The sequence below is a fragment of the Anguilla rostrata genome, chromosome 1, assembly GCF_018555375.3.
Source record: "Anguilla rostrata isolate EN2019 chromosome 1, ASM1855537v3, whole genome shotgun sequence".
NCBI lineage: Eukaryota > Metazoa > Chordata > Actinopteri > Anguilliformes > Anguillidae > Anguilla > Anguilla rostrata.
The window spans coordinates 74,407,380-74,421,034 of record NC_057933.1 but is presented as its reverse complement, the minus strand read 5'-3'; the positions used below and the strand labels follow the sequence as shown (position 1 = coordinate 74,421,034).

At 41.8% G+C, this 13,655-nt stretch overlaps 1 protein-coding gene and 1 pseudogene across 4 annotated transcripts in view; one reads left to right on the top strand and one right to left on the bottom strand.

The window, feature by feature from the left end:
- The window catches only part of LOC135235406 (CD276 antigen-like), a 41,594-nt gene extending 33,968 nt beyond the window's left edge, over window positions 1-7,626 (bottom strand). The window contains exons 1-5 of one of the 4 annotated variants that reach the window (XM_064300901.1): window positions 7,283-7,626; window positions 2,547-2,613; window positions 1,667-2,014; window positions 1,298-1,579; window positions 889-1,179 (exon numbers count right to left, since the gene is read on the bottom strand). In XM_064300901.1, coding sequence (XP_064156971.1) covers window positions 1,016-1,179; window positions 1,298-1,579; window positions 1,667-2,014; window positions 2,547-2,613; window positions 7,283-7,303 — 882 coding nt within the window. In that variant the 5' untranslated portion in view covers window positions 7,304-7,626 and the 3' untranslated portion in view covers window positions 889-1,015. Of the gene's footprint in view, window positions 1-888; window positions 1,180-1,297; window positions 1,580-1,666; window positions 2,015-2,546; window positions 2,614-7,282 lie in introns of those variants that run through there. The other 3 variants (XM_064300902.1, XM_064300900.1, XM_064300898.1) reach the window with 3 other exon arrangements.
- A 1,518-nt stretch (window positions 7,627-9,144) lies between these two features.
- On the top strand, window positions 9,145-11,973 carry LOC135235337 (CD276 antigen-like; annotated as a pseudogene).
- Window positions 11,974-13,655: the final 1,682 nt, after the last annotated feature.

Below are 13,655 nucleotides of genomic sequence, written 5' to 3'. Positions count from 1 at the left end.
AAAAAAACTTTAACATGTGACTTCATCACAAAATTCTCCTACATTCCCCCTTTCGGGTCAAACCTCATGGCCCCGAAAAACACCCCTTGCTGTGTTCTTATTCTCAGCGTCAGACAGTGTCGGGTGTGCACCACCCCTGTATATTGTTGGGTGCCTGCGCATCCCCTGCTGCCATAGCAGCATCCAAATGTATCAGATTCCTCAATGTAACGTTGTTCCCATGGTTCCTCCAACACTCTCTCTAGTCGCAAACATTTGATTATACATATCAAAGCTGTATATATTATTCTAAGTGACCCCACAAAGTTATACACAGTTTCTTAACAAGTTGGTTCATAGCACGATGTGTTGCTGCAGTCCTCGTAGGTGGTAGGATCCTGGTATGTCTTCCAACCAGAGTGCGCGGTCTGCGCGTCACTCCACTGGAAAGCTGGTTTGCGATTCTCGTACTGGACCCGCAGGGGCACTGTTGGTGCTGTTGCTCCCTGGGCTGGTGTCAGCGCCCGCAGTCCCTCTGCTCTCCCCGTCTTCTGAGAGCAGAGCTACAGCTTCTTCCTGGACACCTTGTGTCCCCCCTTTTGCCCCCCTTATGTACTGTTCTTTTGTATCTGCACATAGTAATAAGTCATCAACATATTGCAACACCACACTTTTGAGATTTCTCTTCCCACGGTACCACACTTTTACTTGTGTCTTAATATCCCCTATTACGGCCTCTAATTTTGCTTCTTTTGCGCCTATTTTTATTAATGCCGGTTTTGTGGTCGGACTTAACATTGTTTTCCCAGAGAACCCTACTGTTTGAATAACTTCTCCCGACAGTGGCAGATGTAAAGCATTACTAACTGTAACTGAAATCAATGGAATTCTAGAACACTAGAACCATGGCATGTTGAAGAAAAAAAACCACTGCCAAAAACCTTCTCTTCAAAGGGTTAACGTTCAGCAGTTCAATAAAGTACAGTTGCTCTGTTATTTGGTTTCCATTCCTGTTCACTGCTTTGGGGAGCCGTTTTCAGGGAGGTATATCCCTAGTGGCTGTACTATCGGGTCCAGGGAAACAGCGTCTCTTCTTCAAGAACAGGATGATTCCCAGAATTCCCAGGACTGTTAAAATGGCCACAGGCAGGAGAGCATACAGAGCCGACCTTGACTCATCACGCAGGACAATGGCAGCTTCTGAAAGAAAAAACCATAGGTCATAGGTCATTCAGTCTCATTAGCACATCCAATGCTGCTCACTGTCTCCTAGCAGCCACAATACTATACTATACTCCCTCCCCAGGTGTATTTTTACCTGCCAGCAGGCTGAACTCCCTCCTGATCTCCTGGTGCAGGTCCTCGTTCCACAGGACGAAGGTGAGGGTGGAGTTGGCCCCCCTCTCCTGGGTCAGGGAGCTGGACACCACGTAGAGCCCCTGCGTGTCCGTCAGGAGCTGCGTCTGCGTTCCGTTAGAGAGCTCCACCCCCCTGGCGTCCAGCCAGCACACCTTTGGGGCGGGGTACCCCCGTGATGTCAGCTTCAGCTCCACGCTTTGGGGGGAAATGCTCACCTGCAGGTGGGGCTCCGTGTAGGATGCTGAGAAAGGAGAGAAAAACAGTTACCGCCTCGCTACGAAACCACACCCACTACACACCATGTTTGACACCCCGGACAGGAGTCTACCTGCAATTTTCACACGGCAGGATTTCCTCTGGCTGCCGGTCAGTGTGATGACACAGCAGGAGTACTCCCCCGCATCCTCAGGAGTGGTACGATCCAGCCGGAGGGAGGCGTTTCCCCGCTCTAGCTCCGAATGGTACAGGCTGGTGCGGTTGGCATAGCGACGGCTCTGCAGGCTCAGCTCGTCACGGCTGTGGTAGAAGCTGTGGACCACCTCCAGGTGCCGTCGCCAGGTGATGACGCTGCTGCCCAGGTCAAAGGCCCCGTTCACGGGGAAGGTGCAGCTCAGGACCGTGCTGTGCCCATGAATGGCCACTAGAGGCACACTGGGCACCTTTATCTCAAATTCAGCTGAAGGGGGAAGAGGTCACACTTTAATAGTCACATTAATGTTTTAACTATGAGCATTCTTTATTTGTATCTTACATCATAGACACCTGTTATTGTATACAGGTTCTGTGCGTGTTGCGCTCTTGCCAACGTCTCACTGGTTAAAGGTCAAATATATCAAATAAAAAATGTAGTTGCTTTATTTTAAAACATATCTATTTTACCAGGATTTAATCAACACAAATTGCTCATTGACCATACTTTAATGGCTTGACATATAACGTAAAATGTCTGTTTCATATCAGTTGTGTACTCAATAGTAGGCTAGTTTGCTGATTCGGACACGGCCAGAAGTGAAGAATCACCAAGACAATACAGGAGGCCCATTTAGAATCAAGTCAAAATTAAAATTTATTAAAAAAATTTTTATGAAAAAAAAAAACAGAAACATGCACATCCAAAATCGCAACAGGTTCCAGAGAGAAAACAAATCATAATAGATAAAACAGTCCACACTCTCTGCTTCATCTCTTATGAACTCAAGTCGACTCACCTTTGCAGAATGAGTGCTGTAGCAAAACCGGACAAAGGAGGGATAAGACTGTTTTCCTTAGGGCCCGCTGTTGAAAAATCAGAGAATACACCTGAACACCTGTCGAACTAGGAACATCCCACTAGGAAAGTGGAAGGTTTTTGTGAGCTCCGAGAAGTAAGTTTGACGTCACTCGACATGGCAGCGTTTGTGGTGAAATGTACTTAAGTTGCTCCGCGCACAAATAAGTCACTTCATTGTTAATTTAGGTCGTACTCATTAGCGCAGGTGATTGTGATGTTAAACGTTACTTCGCAGTTAACTTTTTTTTTTTTGTTTTTACACAAATGTGTTTGTCAGGTAGCTAGTTCTTGTGTAGATAACGTAATGTTAGCCTTCTGGCTAGCTACTTTCCTAACTGTCAATACCGTAACTGATTCTTTCAAGTCACTTGGCCCTGTGTATATAAGCATACAGTACATGGACAGGCCAAATATATGTGTGGATGGCTCTCTCACAGTCAAGATTGATTGAATATGGTGTCTATATGTCCAATTTGTATTGGTATGTATGTATTTCGCTGCCCAGCCTTTCTGTTGCGTGAATGATTGTATGTTTCTTGATATAAATGTCTGTTCATAAATGTGAATGTAACAGGCTGCGAGGGAAATGTCCCCATGGGGATAAAGAAGTTCTCTATGTATGTATGTACAATATGTATTTTACATGCAGTATTTATTGTACGTAGCAAATATACAATCGCTTGTACATTTACTCAAATTCAGTTCAGAAGCAAGTATAAACATATGTTTTCTGGAGAAATATGCTTCCTGTACTCACCAGCAGTTTTCTACATTAATTTCAATGTGTTCCATGAGACAATTCGAAATATTTGACACTTGGATCTGACACAAAGTTTGCATGACATTGTAAAATGGTAAGATTACAAAACACAGGGCCAAGTGACTTGAAAGAATTGAGGAAGTGTTGGGTGGAATTGCTTTGGAATACATCTTATTTAATTTCGGTGAGGCAAGATAGCCTATATTGTTTGTAGTACTGTAACCCCCCCCCCCTCCCCTCCCCTCCCCCCCCCCCCCCCCCCCCTCACTTCCTTTCGCTGCAATCCACTGTCACGCGACACAGAGAGCTAACGCGTTAACTTGTATAGCGACCTGGTTGAAACAGCTCATTTCCACGATGCAGTTTAGTCTTGTAACCCCTCCCATCCGCCCAAAGGGATCCCTAGCTCCCCAGTGGTGGAACGAACGTCCCCGTCCCTCTCCGAACCTCCCCCTCACTATCCATCTTCCGCCGTGGCCTGAAGACTCATCTCTTCAGACTATACCTAGAATAACCACCACCATGCTGTGAATATATATATTTAAAAAAAATAAAAATAAAAAAAATAAAAAAAAACCTTTTTCCTGTCATTTGTTACATGTTGCCCCATCCCTGCACTTCTTGGTAAATTGTATTTGTCCTAATACTGTAGCTTATTCTTCTGCCTAGTTTGGCTTTGCAGATGTTAGACCAGGATAGTGTTCATTGTTCTCGGCTAGAAATAGCTGTACAAAATAAGTAATTGTACCTTACTGAACCCGTGTTCAGCAGTTGTCTACGATCATGAAAATGCACTTCTTGTACGTGCGCTTTGGATAAAAGTGTCTGCCAAATGAATGTAATGTAATGTAATGTAATGTAATGTACTAACGGCTACATTAGCAGAAGGGTGCCTGTCGGGCGTGCCTGTAAGCAGACTGAGCCAGACCGAATTAACTTCTCTCACCACCAAAATACCGCGAAGGTTACGTGCCAATTTACGTTTTATTACTATACATACTATGTTTATGATTGGATTAATTAGTAATTATAATTGATGCAACTTTAGCTATATTTCCATTACTTTTCCAAAACTTTTCAAAAAATATTTTTGAAAAGTTTTATTATGAGAGTGAGAAATGCGAAGTGACCCTGTAAGAAACGGTTGTGGATTATGGCTATCCTTGTGTGAATTTGTATAGTCTGATGAGCGTGTACCGTTTAGTAGGTAGCTGTGACAAAACGTAAACGCACCAACGAGCTAGGTCGCATAGCCAGCTAGCTATGACCACGACGGTAGCTAGCTACGAATAATGATTAAATGTTAAAACGGCTTGCCATAGTTCGCTTCTGCTTTCCCATTTAGCCAAATGCAAGCTGGCAAAAGTTATACTAACGTTATAGCTAATAACTTGCCTTGTGTTGATGCATACAGCGGCTGACACCTGCGCCAGCAAGCTAGTCAATGAGCCGGAAGGGTAGTTATTACGGCTAAATTAAAATTACTATTTTTGCCAATTAGGGATAGCTAGCTTAATAGGTAAAATCATTACCTTTCCGCTTGATTCCATCATAGTTATCCTTGTGTGAATTTGTACAGTCTGATGAGCGTGTACCGTTTAGTAGGTAGCTGTGACAAAACGTAAACGCACCAACGAGCTAGGTCGCATAGCCAGCTAGCTATGACCACGACGGTAGCTAGCTACGAATAATGATTAAATGTTAAAACGGCTTGCCATAGTTCGCTTCTGCTTTCCCATTTAGCCAAATGCAAGCTGACAAAAGTTATACTAACGTTATAGCTAATAACTTGCCTTGTGTTGATGCATACGGCGGCTGACACCTGCACCAGCAAGCTAGTCAATGAGCCGGAAGGGTAGTTATTACGGCTAAATTAAAATGACTATTTTTGCCAATTAGGGATAGCTAGCTTAATAGGTAAAATCATTACCTTTCCGCTTGATTCCATCATAGTTATCCTTGTGTGAATTTGTACAGTCTGATGAGCGTGTACCGTTTAGTAGGTAGCTGTGACAAAACGTAAACGCACCAACGAGCTAGGTCGCATAGCCAGCTAGCTATGACCACGACGGTAGCTAGCTTCGAATAATGATTAAATGTTAAAACGGCTTGCCATAGTTCGCTTCTGCTTTCCCATTTAGCCAAATGCAAGCTGACAAAAGTTATACTAACGTTATAGCTAATAACTTGCCTTGTGTTGATGCATACGGCGGCTGACACCTGCACCAGCAAGCTAGTCAATGAGCCGGAAGGGTAGTTATTACGGCTAAATTAAAATTACTATTTTTGCCAATTAGGGATAGCTAGCTTAATAGGTAAAATCATTACCTTTCCGCTTGATTCCATCATAGTTATCCTTGTGTGAATTTGTACAGTCTGATGAGCGTGTACCGTTTAGTAGGTAGCTGTGACAAAACGTAAACGCACCAACGAGCTAGGTCGCATAGCCAGCTAGCTATGACCACGACGGTAGCTAGCTACGAATAATGATTAAATGTTAAAACGGCTTGCCATAGTTCGCTTCTGCTTTCCCATTTAGCCAAATGCAAGCTGACAAAAGTTATACTAACGTTCTAGCTAATAACTTGCCTTGTGTTGATGCATACGGCGGCTGACACCTGCACCAGCAAGCTAGTCAATGAGCCGGAAGGGTAGTTATTACGGCTAAATTAAAATGACTATTTTTGCCAATTAGGGATAGCTAGCTTAATAGGTAAAATCATTACCTTTCCGCTTGATTCCATCATAGTTATCCTTGTGTGAATTTGTACAGTCTGATGAGCGTGTACCGTTTAGGTAGCTGTGACAAAACGTAAACGCACCAACGAGCTAGGTCGCATAGCCAGCTAGCTATGACCACGACGGTAGCTAGCTACGAATAATGATTAAATGTTAAAACGGCTTGCCATAGTTCGCTTCTGCTTTCCCATTTAGCCAAATGCAAGCTGACAAAAGTTATACTAACGTTATAGCTAATAACTTGCCTTGTGTTGATGCATACGGCGGCTGACACCTGCACCAGCAAGCTAGTCAATGAGCCGGAAGGGTAGTTATTACGGCTAAATTAAAATGACTATTTTTGCCAATTAGGGATAGCTAGCTTAATAGGTAAAATCATTACCTTTCCGCTTGATTCCATCATAGTTATCCTTGTGTGAATTTGTACAGTCTGATGAGCGTGTACCGTTTAGTAGGTAGCTGTGACAAAACGTAAACGCACCAACGAGCTAGGTCGCATAGCCAGCTAGCTATGACCACGACGGTAGTTAGCTACGAATAATGATTAAATGTTAAAACGGCTTGCCATAGTTCGCTTCTGCTTTCCCATTTAGCCAAATGCAAGCTGACAAAAGTTATACTAACGTTCTAGCTAATAACTTGCCTTGTGTTGATGCATACGGCGGCTGACACCTGCACCAGCAAGCTAGTCAATGAGCCGGAAGGGTAGTTATTACGGCTAAATTAAAATGACTATTTTTGCCAATTAGGGATAGCTAGCTTAATAGGTAAAATCATTACCTTTCCGCTTGATTCCATCATAGTTATCCTTGTGTGAATTTGTACAGTCTGATGAGCGTGTACCGTTTAGGTAGCTGTGACAAAACGTAAACGCACCAACGAGCTAGGTCGCATAGCCAGCTAGCTATGACCACGACGGTAGCTAGCTACGAATAATGATTAAATGTTAAAACGGCTTGCCATAGTTCGCTTCTGCTTTCCCATTTAGCCAAATGCAAGCTGACAAAAGTTATACTAACGTTCTAGCTAATAACTTGCCTTGTGTTGATGCATACGGCGGCTGACACCTGCACCAGCAAGCTAGTCAATGAGCCGGAAGGGTAGTTATTACGGCTAAATTAAAATTACTATTTTTGCCAATTAGGGATAGCTAGCTTAATAGGTAAAATCATTACCTTTCCGCTTGATTCCATCATAGTTGATAGTCTACTGCCTCCTTTGAAAAAGTCTTTCTGTGATTCATAAGTCTTTTCCTTTCTACTCAGTCTCAAAAAACTATTGCTGTGTTACTTTCAGTCCTTCTCAGTAGAAACAGGAAGTTGGACTGAGAGAAGACAGCACACAGGAAAAGGAGACCTAGCCCTCTCGAAGTTGCAGGAAAGTGTGTAGCAGGGTTCGTACGGTCATGAAAAACCTGGAAAAGTCATTGAAATTTAAAATGCAATTTCCAGGCCCTGGAAAAGTTATGGAAAATACTATTTTTTGAAAAGTTTTGGAAAAGTAATGGAAATATAGCTAAAGTTGCATCAAATATAATTACTAATTAATCCAATCATAAACATAGTATGTATAGTAATATTAAAAGTATTGATATCAAAATGACGCCAAGTTACGGTACTACAAACAATATAGGTTATCTTGCCTCACCGAAATTAAATAAGATGTATTCCAAAACAATTCTACCCAACATTTCCTCAATTCTTTCAAGTCACTTGGCCCTGTGTTTTGTAATCTTACCATTTTACAATGTCATGCAAACTTTGTGTCAGATCCAAGTGTCAAATATTACGAATTGTCTCATGGAACACATTGAAATTAATGTAGAAAACTGCTGGTGAGTAACTACAGCAAGCATATTTCTCCAGAAAACATATGTTTATACTGGCTTCTGAACTGAATTTGAGTAAATGTACAAGTGATTGTATATTTGCTACGTACAATAAATACTGCATGTAAAATAGGCTACATATTGTACATACATACATAGAGAACTTCTTTATCCCCATGGGGACATTTCCCTCGCAGTATGTTACATTCACATTTATGAACAGACATTTATACCAAGAAACATACAATCATTCACGCAACAGAAAGGCTGGGCAGCGAAATACATACATACCAATACAAATTGGACATATAGACGCCATATTCAATCAGTCTTGACTGTGAGAAAGCCATCCACACATATATTCATTTGTGTAAAAACTTTTTAAAAAAGTAAACTGCGAAGTATCGTTTAACATCACAATCACCTGCGCTAATGAGTACGACCTAAATTAACAATGAAGTGACTTATTTGTGCGCGGAGCAACTTAAGTACATTTCACCACAAACGCTGCCATGTCGAGTGACGTCAAACTTACTTCTCGGAGCTCACAAAAACCTTCCACTTTCCTAGTGGGATGTTCCTAGTTCGACAGGTGTTCAGGTGTATTCTCTGATTTTTCAACAGCGGGCCCTAAGGAAAACAGTCTTATCCTTCCTTTTGGTTTTGCTACAGCACTCATTCTGCAAAGGTGAGTTGACTTGAGTTCATAAGAGATGAAGTGGAGAGTGTGGACTGTTTTATCTATTATGATTGGTTTTCTCTCTGGAACCTGTTGAGATTTTGGATGTGCATGTTTCTGTTCTTTTTCAGAAAAAAAATTTTAAATAATAAATTTGTTATAAGACTGTTGATTCTAAATGGGCCTCCTGTATTGTCTTGGTGATTCATCACTTCTGGCCGTGTCCGAATCAGCAAACTAGCCTACTATTGAGTACACAACTGATATGAAACAGACATTTTACGTTATATGTCAAGCCATTAAAGTATGGTCAATGAGCAATTTGTGTTGATTAAATCCTGGTAAAATAAATATATATTTTAAAATAAAGCAACTACATTATTTATTTGATATATTTGACCTTTAACCAGTGAGACGTTGGCAAGAGCGCAACACGCACAGAACCTGTATACAATAACAGGTGTCTATGATGTAAGATACAAATAAAGAATGCTCATAGTTAAAACATTAATGTGGCTATTAAAGTGTGACCTCTTCCCCCTTCAGCTGAATTTGAGATAAAGGTGCCCAGTGCGCCTCTAGTGGCCATTCATGGGCACAGCACGGTCCTGAGCTGCACCTTCCCCGTGAACGGGGCCTTTGACCTGGGCAGCAGCGTCATCATCTGGCGACGGCACCTGGAGGTGGTCCACAGCTTCTACCACAGCCGTGACCAGCTGGACCTGCAGAGCCGTCGCTATGCCAACCGCACCAACCTGTAACATTCGGAGCTGGAGCGGGGAAACGCCTCCCTCCGGCTGGATCGTACCACTCCTGAGGACGCGGGGGAGTACACATGCGCCATCAGCACACTGACCGGCAGCCAGAGGAAATCCTTCCCTGTGAAAATTGCAGGTAGACTCCTGTCCGGGGGTGTCAAACATGGTGTGTGTAGTGGGTGTGGTTTCGTAGCGAGGCGGTAACTGTTTTTCTCTCCTTTCTCAGCATTCTACACAGAGCCCCACCTGCAGGTGAGCATTTCCCCCCAAAGCGTGGAGCTGAAGCTGACATCACGGGGGTACCCCGCCCCAAAGGTGCGCTGGCTGGACGCCACGGGGGCGGAGCTCTCTAACGGAACGCAGACGCAGCTCCTGACGGACACGCAGGGGCTCTACGTGGTGTCCAGCTCCCTGACCCAGGAGAGGGGGGCCAACTCCACCCTCACCTTCCTCCTGTGGAACAAGGACCTGCACCAGGAGATCAGGAGGGAGTTCAGCCTGCTGGCAGGTAAAAATACACCTGGGGAGGGAGTACAGTATAATATTGTGGCTGATAGGAGACAGTGGTCAGTATTATATTGTGGCTGCTAGGAGACAGTAGTCAGTATAATATTGTGGCTGCTAGGATACAGTGAGCAGCATTGGATGTGCAGTGTTAATGAGACTGAATGACCTATGGCCTGTTTTTTCTTTCAGAAGCTGCCATTGTCCTGCGTGATGAGTCGGGGTCGGCTCTGTATGCTCTCCTGTCTGTGGCCATTTTAACTGTCCTGGGAATTCTGGGAATCATCCTGTTCTTGAAGAAGAGACGCTGTTTCCGTGGACCCGATAGTACAGCCACTAGGGAAGAAAATACCTCCCTGAAAACGGCTCCCCAAAGCAGTGAACAGGAACAGAAACTAAAGAACGGAGCAACTGTACTTTATTGAACTGCTGAACGTTAACCCTTTGAAGAGAAGGTTTTTGGCTTTTTTTCTTCAACATTCCATGGAAGTGTTCTAGAACTCCATTGATTTCAGTTACCAGTACTTCTTGTTACAGCAGCATTAGAATGTTCAGTTAAGGACATTGAGCCTCATTCACCAATATCTTCCTAAGTTTTTTTTTTAATTTGTTCTTGAGAAAGGTCCTAAGAAAAGTCTACGTCAGATTCATGACGTGTTCTTAAACCGCAGAATTGTTCGCAACCTTGTTCTTATAATGATGAATCCCATTGTCCTCGTAAACTGAAAGCGCATGCCAGTTGTTCCTAATTAGCATAGGTAAAAGCCCTACCAATTCCCATAAAAGGGCATGAGACTGCAGGGCCGTGTGCACACACAGAAATCACACATAGGAATTGAAAAGAAAAGTTAAGAGAGAAGTCAAGAATGCCCAAACGAAAATCTAAAGACGGTGGAGCACCGGACTCCAAACGTAAGAAAAACTTCAGTAGTTCTGAAGTGGAGGTACTGCTGCAGGAAGTGAACAGCAAATGACTTGTCATATTTAGTAGCGACAGTAGTGGATATAAAATAACAAACAAAAAAAAAGATGCATGGGATGCTATTACTTGTTCAGTGAACGCTGTATCCGGAGAAGGTCGCACAACTGATGAAGTAGAAAAAAATGGTTTGATGTCAAATCTGAGGCAAAAAAAAAAAAAATGCTGGTGTGAGTGAGCACAAGGAATTGCGTGTTATGCATTCAAACAACAAAGCGCTTCTCGTCACATTAATACAGCTAATTAAATCAACCGGCAGTAAACTGCATCGGAGAAACTAGCTGTTTCAACCCGTCGCTGCACAAAACACTGCACAAAAAATGTATTGCCAGTCATTTTGGTGTCACACCCCAAACATTGGTGAATGTCAGAATCTACATGAACACTGTGTAACTGGGTTTCAAGAAGAGTATCCTTCTTATGAATGGTCGGTGAATGAGGCCCATTGTAATCTCATATTTGTGATGTTACACCTTAAAGAGTTAAAACGAACAAGTTAACTTGCATTTTAGTGCTTTATGATTGTTCCGTTTACATTGGCCGGTCCGTCTTACAAACTCTGGTAAGAGTTATTCACACTGAACCGAGTGGATAGGTATTAGATTAAAGTGGGCATACTGTTGATTATGTGTTTTATCTCCAAGCCAGGAGCTTGCTGACGCAACAGAAAAGCTATTTGTTGCACACCTCATTATTTTATTTTATAATTATTTTTTTTTTGCATACTTGTATATTGAAAACATATGCAAGAGAATTTGTGGGTAACATTTACTCTTTAATGTGCATTAATAAACCGATTCTAATTCTGTCGGCAGATTTTGTTATATCTCTCAAAGGCAGGTTCCTTTTAGGATTCTGTCTTGGATTTTAACCTGTGATACTGCAAAAATGTCTTATATGCAGTTTTGTATCGTTAACGTTTCCAGTCAGCAACTGATGTTTTTGTATTGCTATCTAAAATTTATATGTAATAGTTTCTTGAAATTGACAGATATTTTGGAATATTTTTTAAACTGTATTTATTTATTTGTAAAGATACACATTTTAAAACAGCAAATGCTTTTTTTTAAACTGCACTTAATGTCCATGAATAATGTTGCTGTTAAATATTATTGATTTTCCTATGAACAGTGCAATACAACAGTGCAATACAATACAAATAGTCCACTGTTCTGTGTGTTCAATTTAACCAAATGGACATCATTCATACTAACTACTTTAACATGAATTTATGTGCCTTTTTAATATTGAAACTGAATTTTCTCTAACTTGCCTGATAGAAACTGCATAAAATTTGGAAGCTGGCTTTAAAAAATGTTTTTGGTGGTTTTTTTTTGGTTGTGGTTATACTGGACACAGAAATCTGGCCTGGTCTCAAAGTATTAAGCCTAATGTGAACAGTAGTCATTTTCAAATTAGTGCCCAATGTAGGCCAAATTTTAAAAATCTACCCTTCTTATTTCAATTTAGCTTTATTCATATGCTGATTTTTTAAATAAAAAGTATAAAGACACTTCACAAAAACAGAAAACATTTCTGTCAAATGCATGATTAAATCCATGTCAGTCAGCTAGTCAGTTATTTTAACCATTATTTTCACCAAACTGTGTCAAGAGTCAATCTGACTGACAACCTTTACAGTTAGTTATTTAACTAACAGTTTCTGGGTCTGTGAGCCAGATTCATTTAACCTCTTTTGTGGTTGAGTGAAACCCTACACACACTCTCTTCTGCAACTTCGAGAGGGCCAGGTCTCCCCTTCCTGTGTGCTCTCTTCTCGCACTCCAACTTCCTGTTTCTACTGGTCCCCTCAGTGGTGGATCAAACTCACCAAAGTGGTCAGAAAAGCAGAATCATTGAACAAACTTCCCAAAACTGGTTGGGAAAGCAGAATCATCGGCTACATTCCAACACAATCTAAAGACATCCCGCCTCATCAGTCTGTGTCTAGGTTCCACTCCCATGCCCACCCCTGAAATCTCCAGCCTTCCTTATCAACTAAGGTAATGGTATTTTTATGGTTTGTGATTATATTTTATGGTTTTAAGTTTCAGGGTGTGTTATGAATGTCGTCCATGTTTACTCAGAACTCCCTCTTCACAACAGGCCACACCTCTAACCGACTACTGTCATAGTCATTATTAAATTGTGCAGTGTGGATTGTCATCCATTGTTATGTACATGAACGGATGTAGGCTACTGTTGGGAATTTTGTACATATATTATTATTCATGTCTTGATTGTATGTTCATCCGGTGGGGCCAGACACAAATTTCCCCAGAAGCACAGACAGTTAATTTAGTAAAGTAAAAAAAAAAAACCTCCAAATACACCAAATGGCGAATTGATGTGCAGAGTCAAAGAGGAATGCCAGTTTATTGTTCAGTAATAATGACAATATAAAATGGTGCGAATTGTGTGTGGTGAAATGGCAATACGCGTAAATGGCTAATATACACAGAAGACTGTTGACGAGCCTTCCCAAACCTTTGAACCATTTCTCTTCTTATATTGAAGGAAAAACCCCAAGTCATCAAATAAAGACACAATCATGACAAAACAGTGCCACAATGAATCCTGCTTGTGCTACCTCTGTAAGCATATCACACTGCGATAACCTTTGTAACTGAGACGCCAACTTGTTCAGCATGACATCAGCATTCCAAAAATATGAAACATGATCACATTGTATTTTAGAGAACCTAAAGTTCACATAATGCTGATCCAATCAGATGTTTAGAAGCTGAGCACTGTCTCCCTATCACACTTGCTGACTCCCTGTCAGCACAGTCAACAGTCC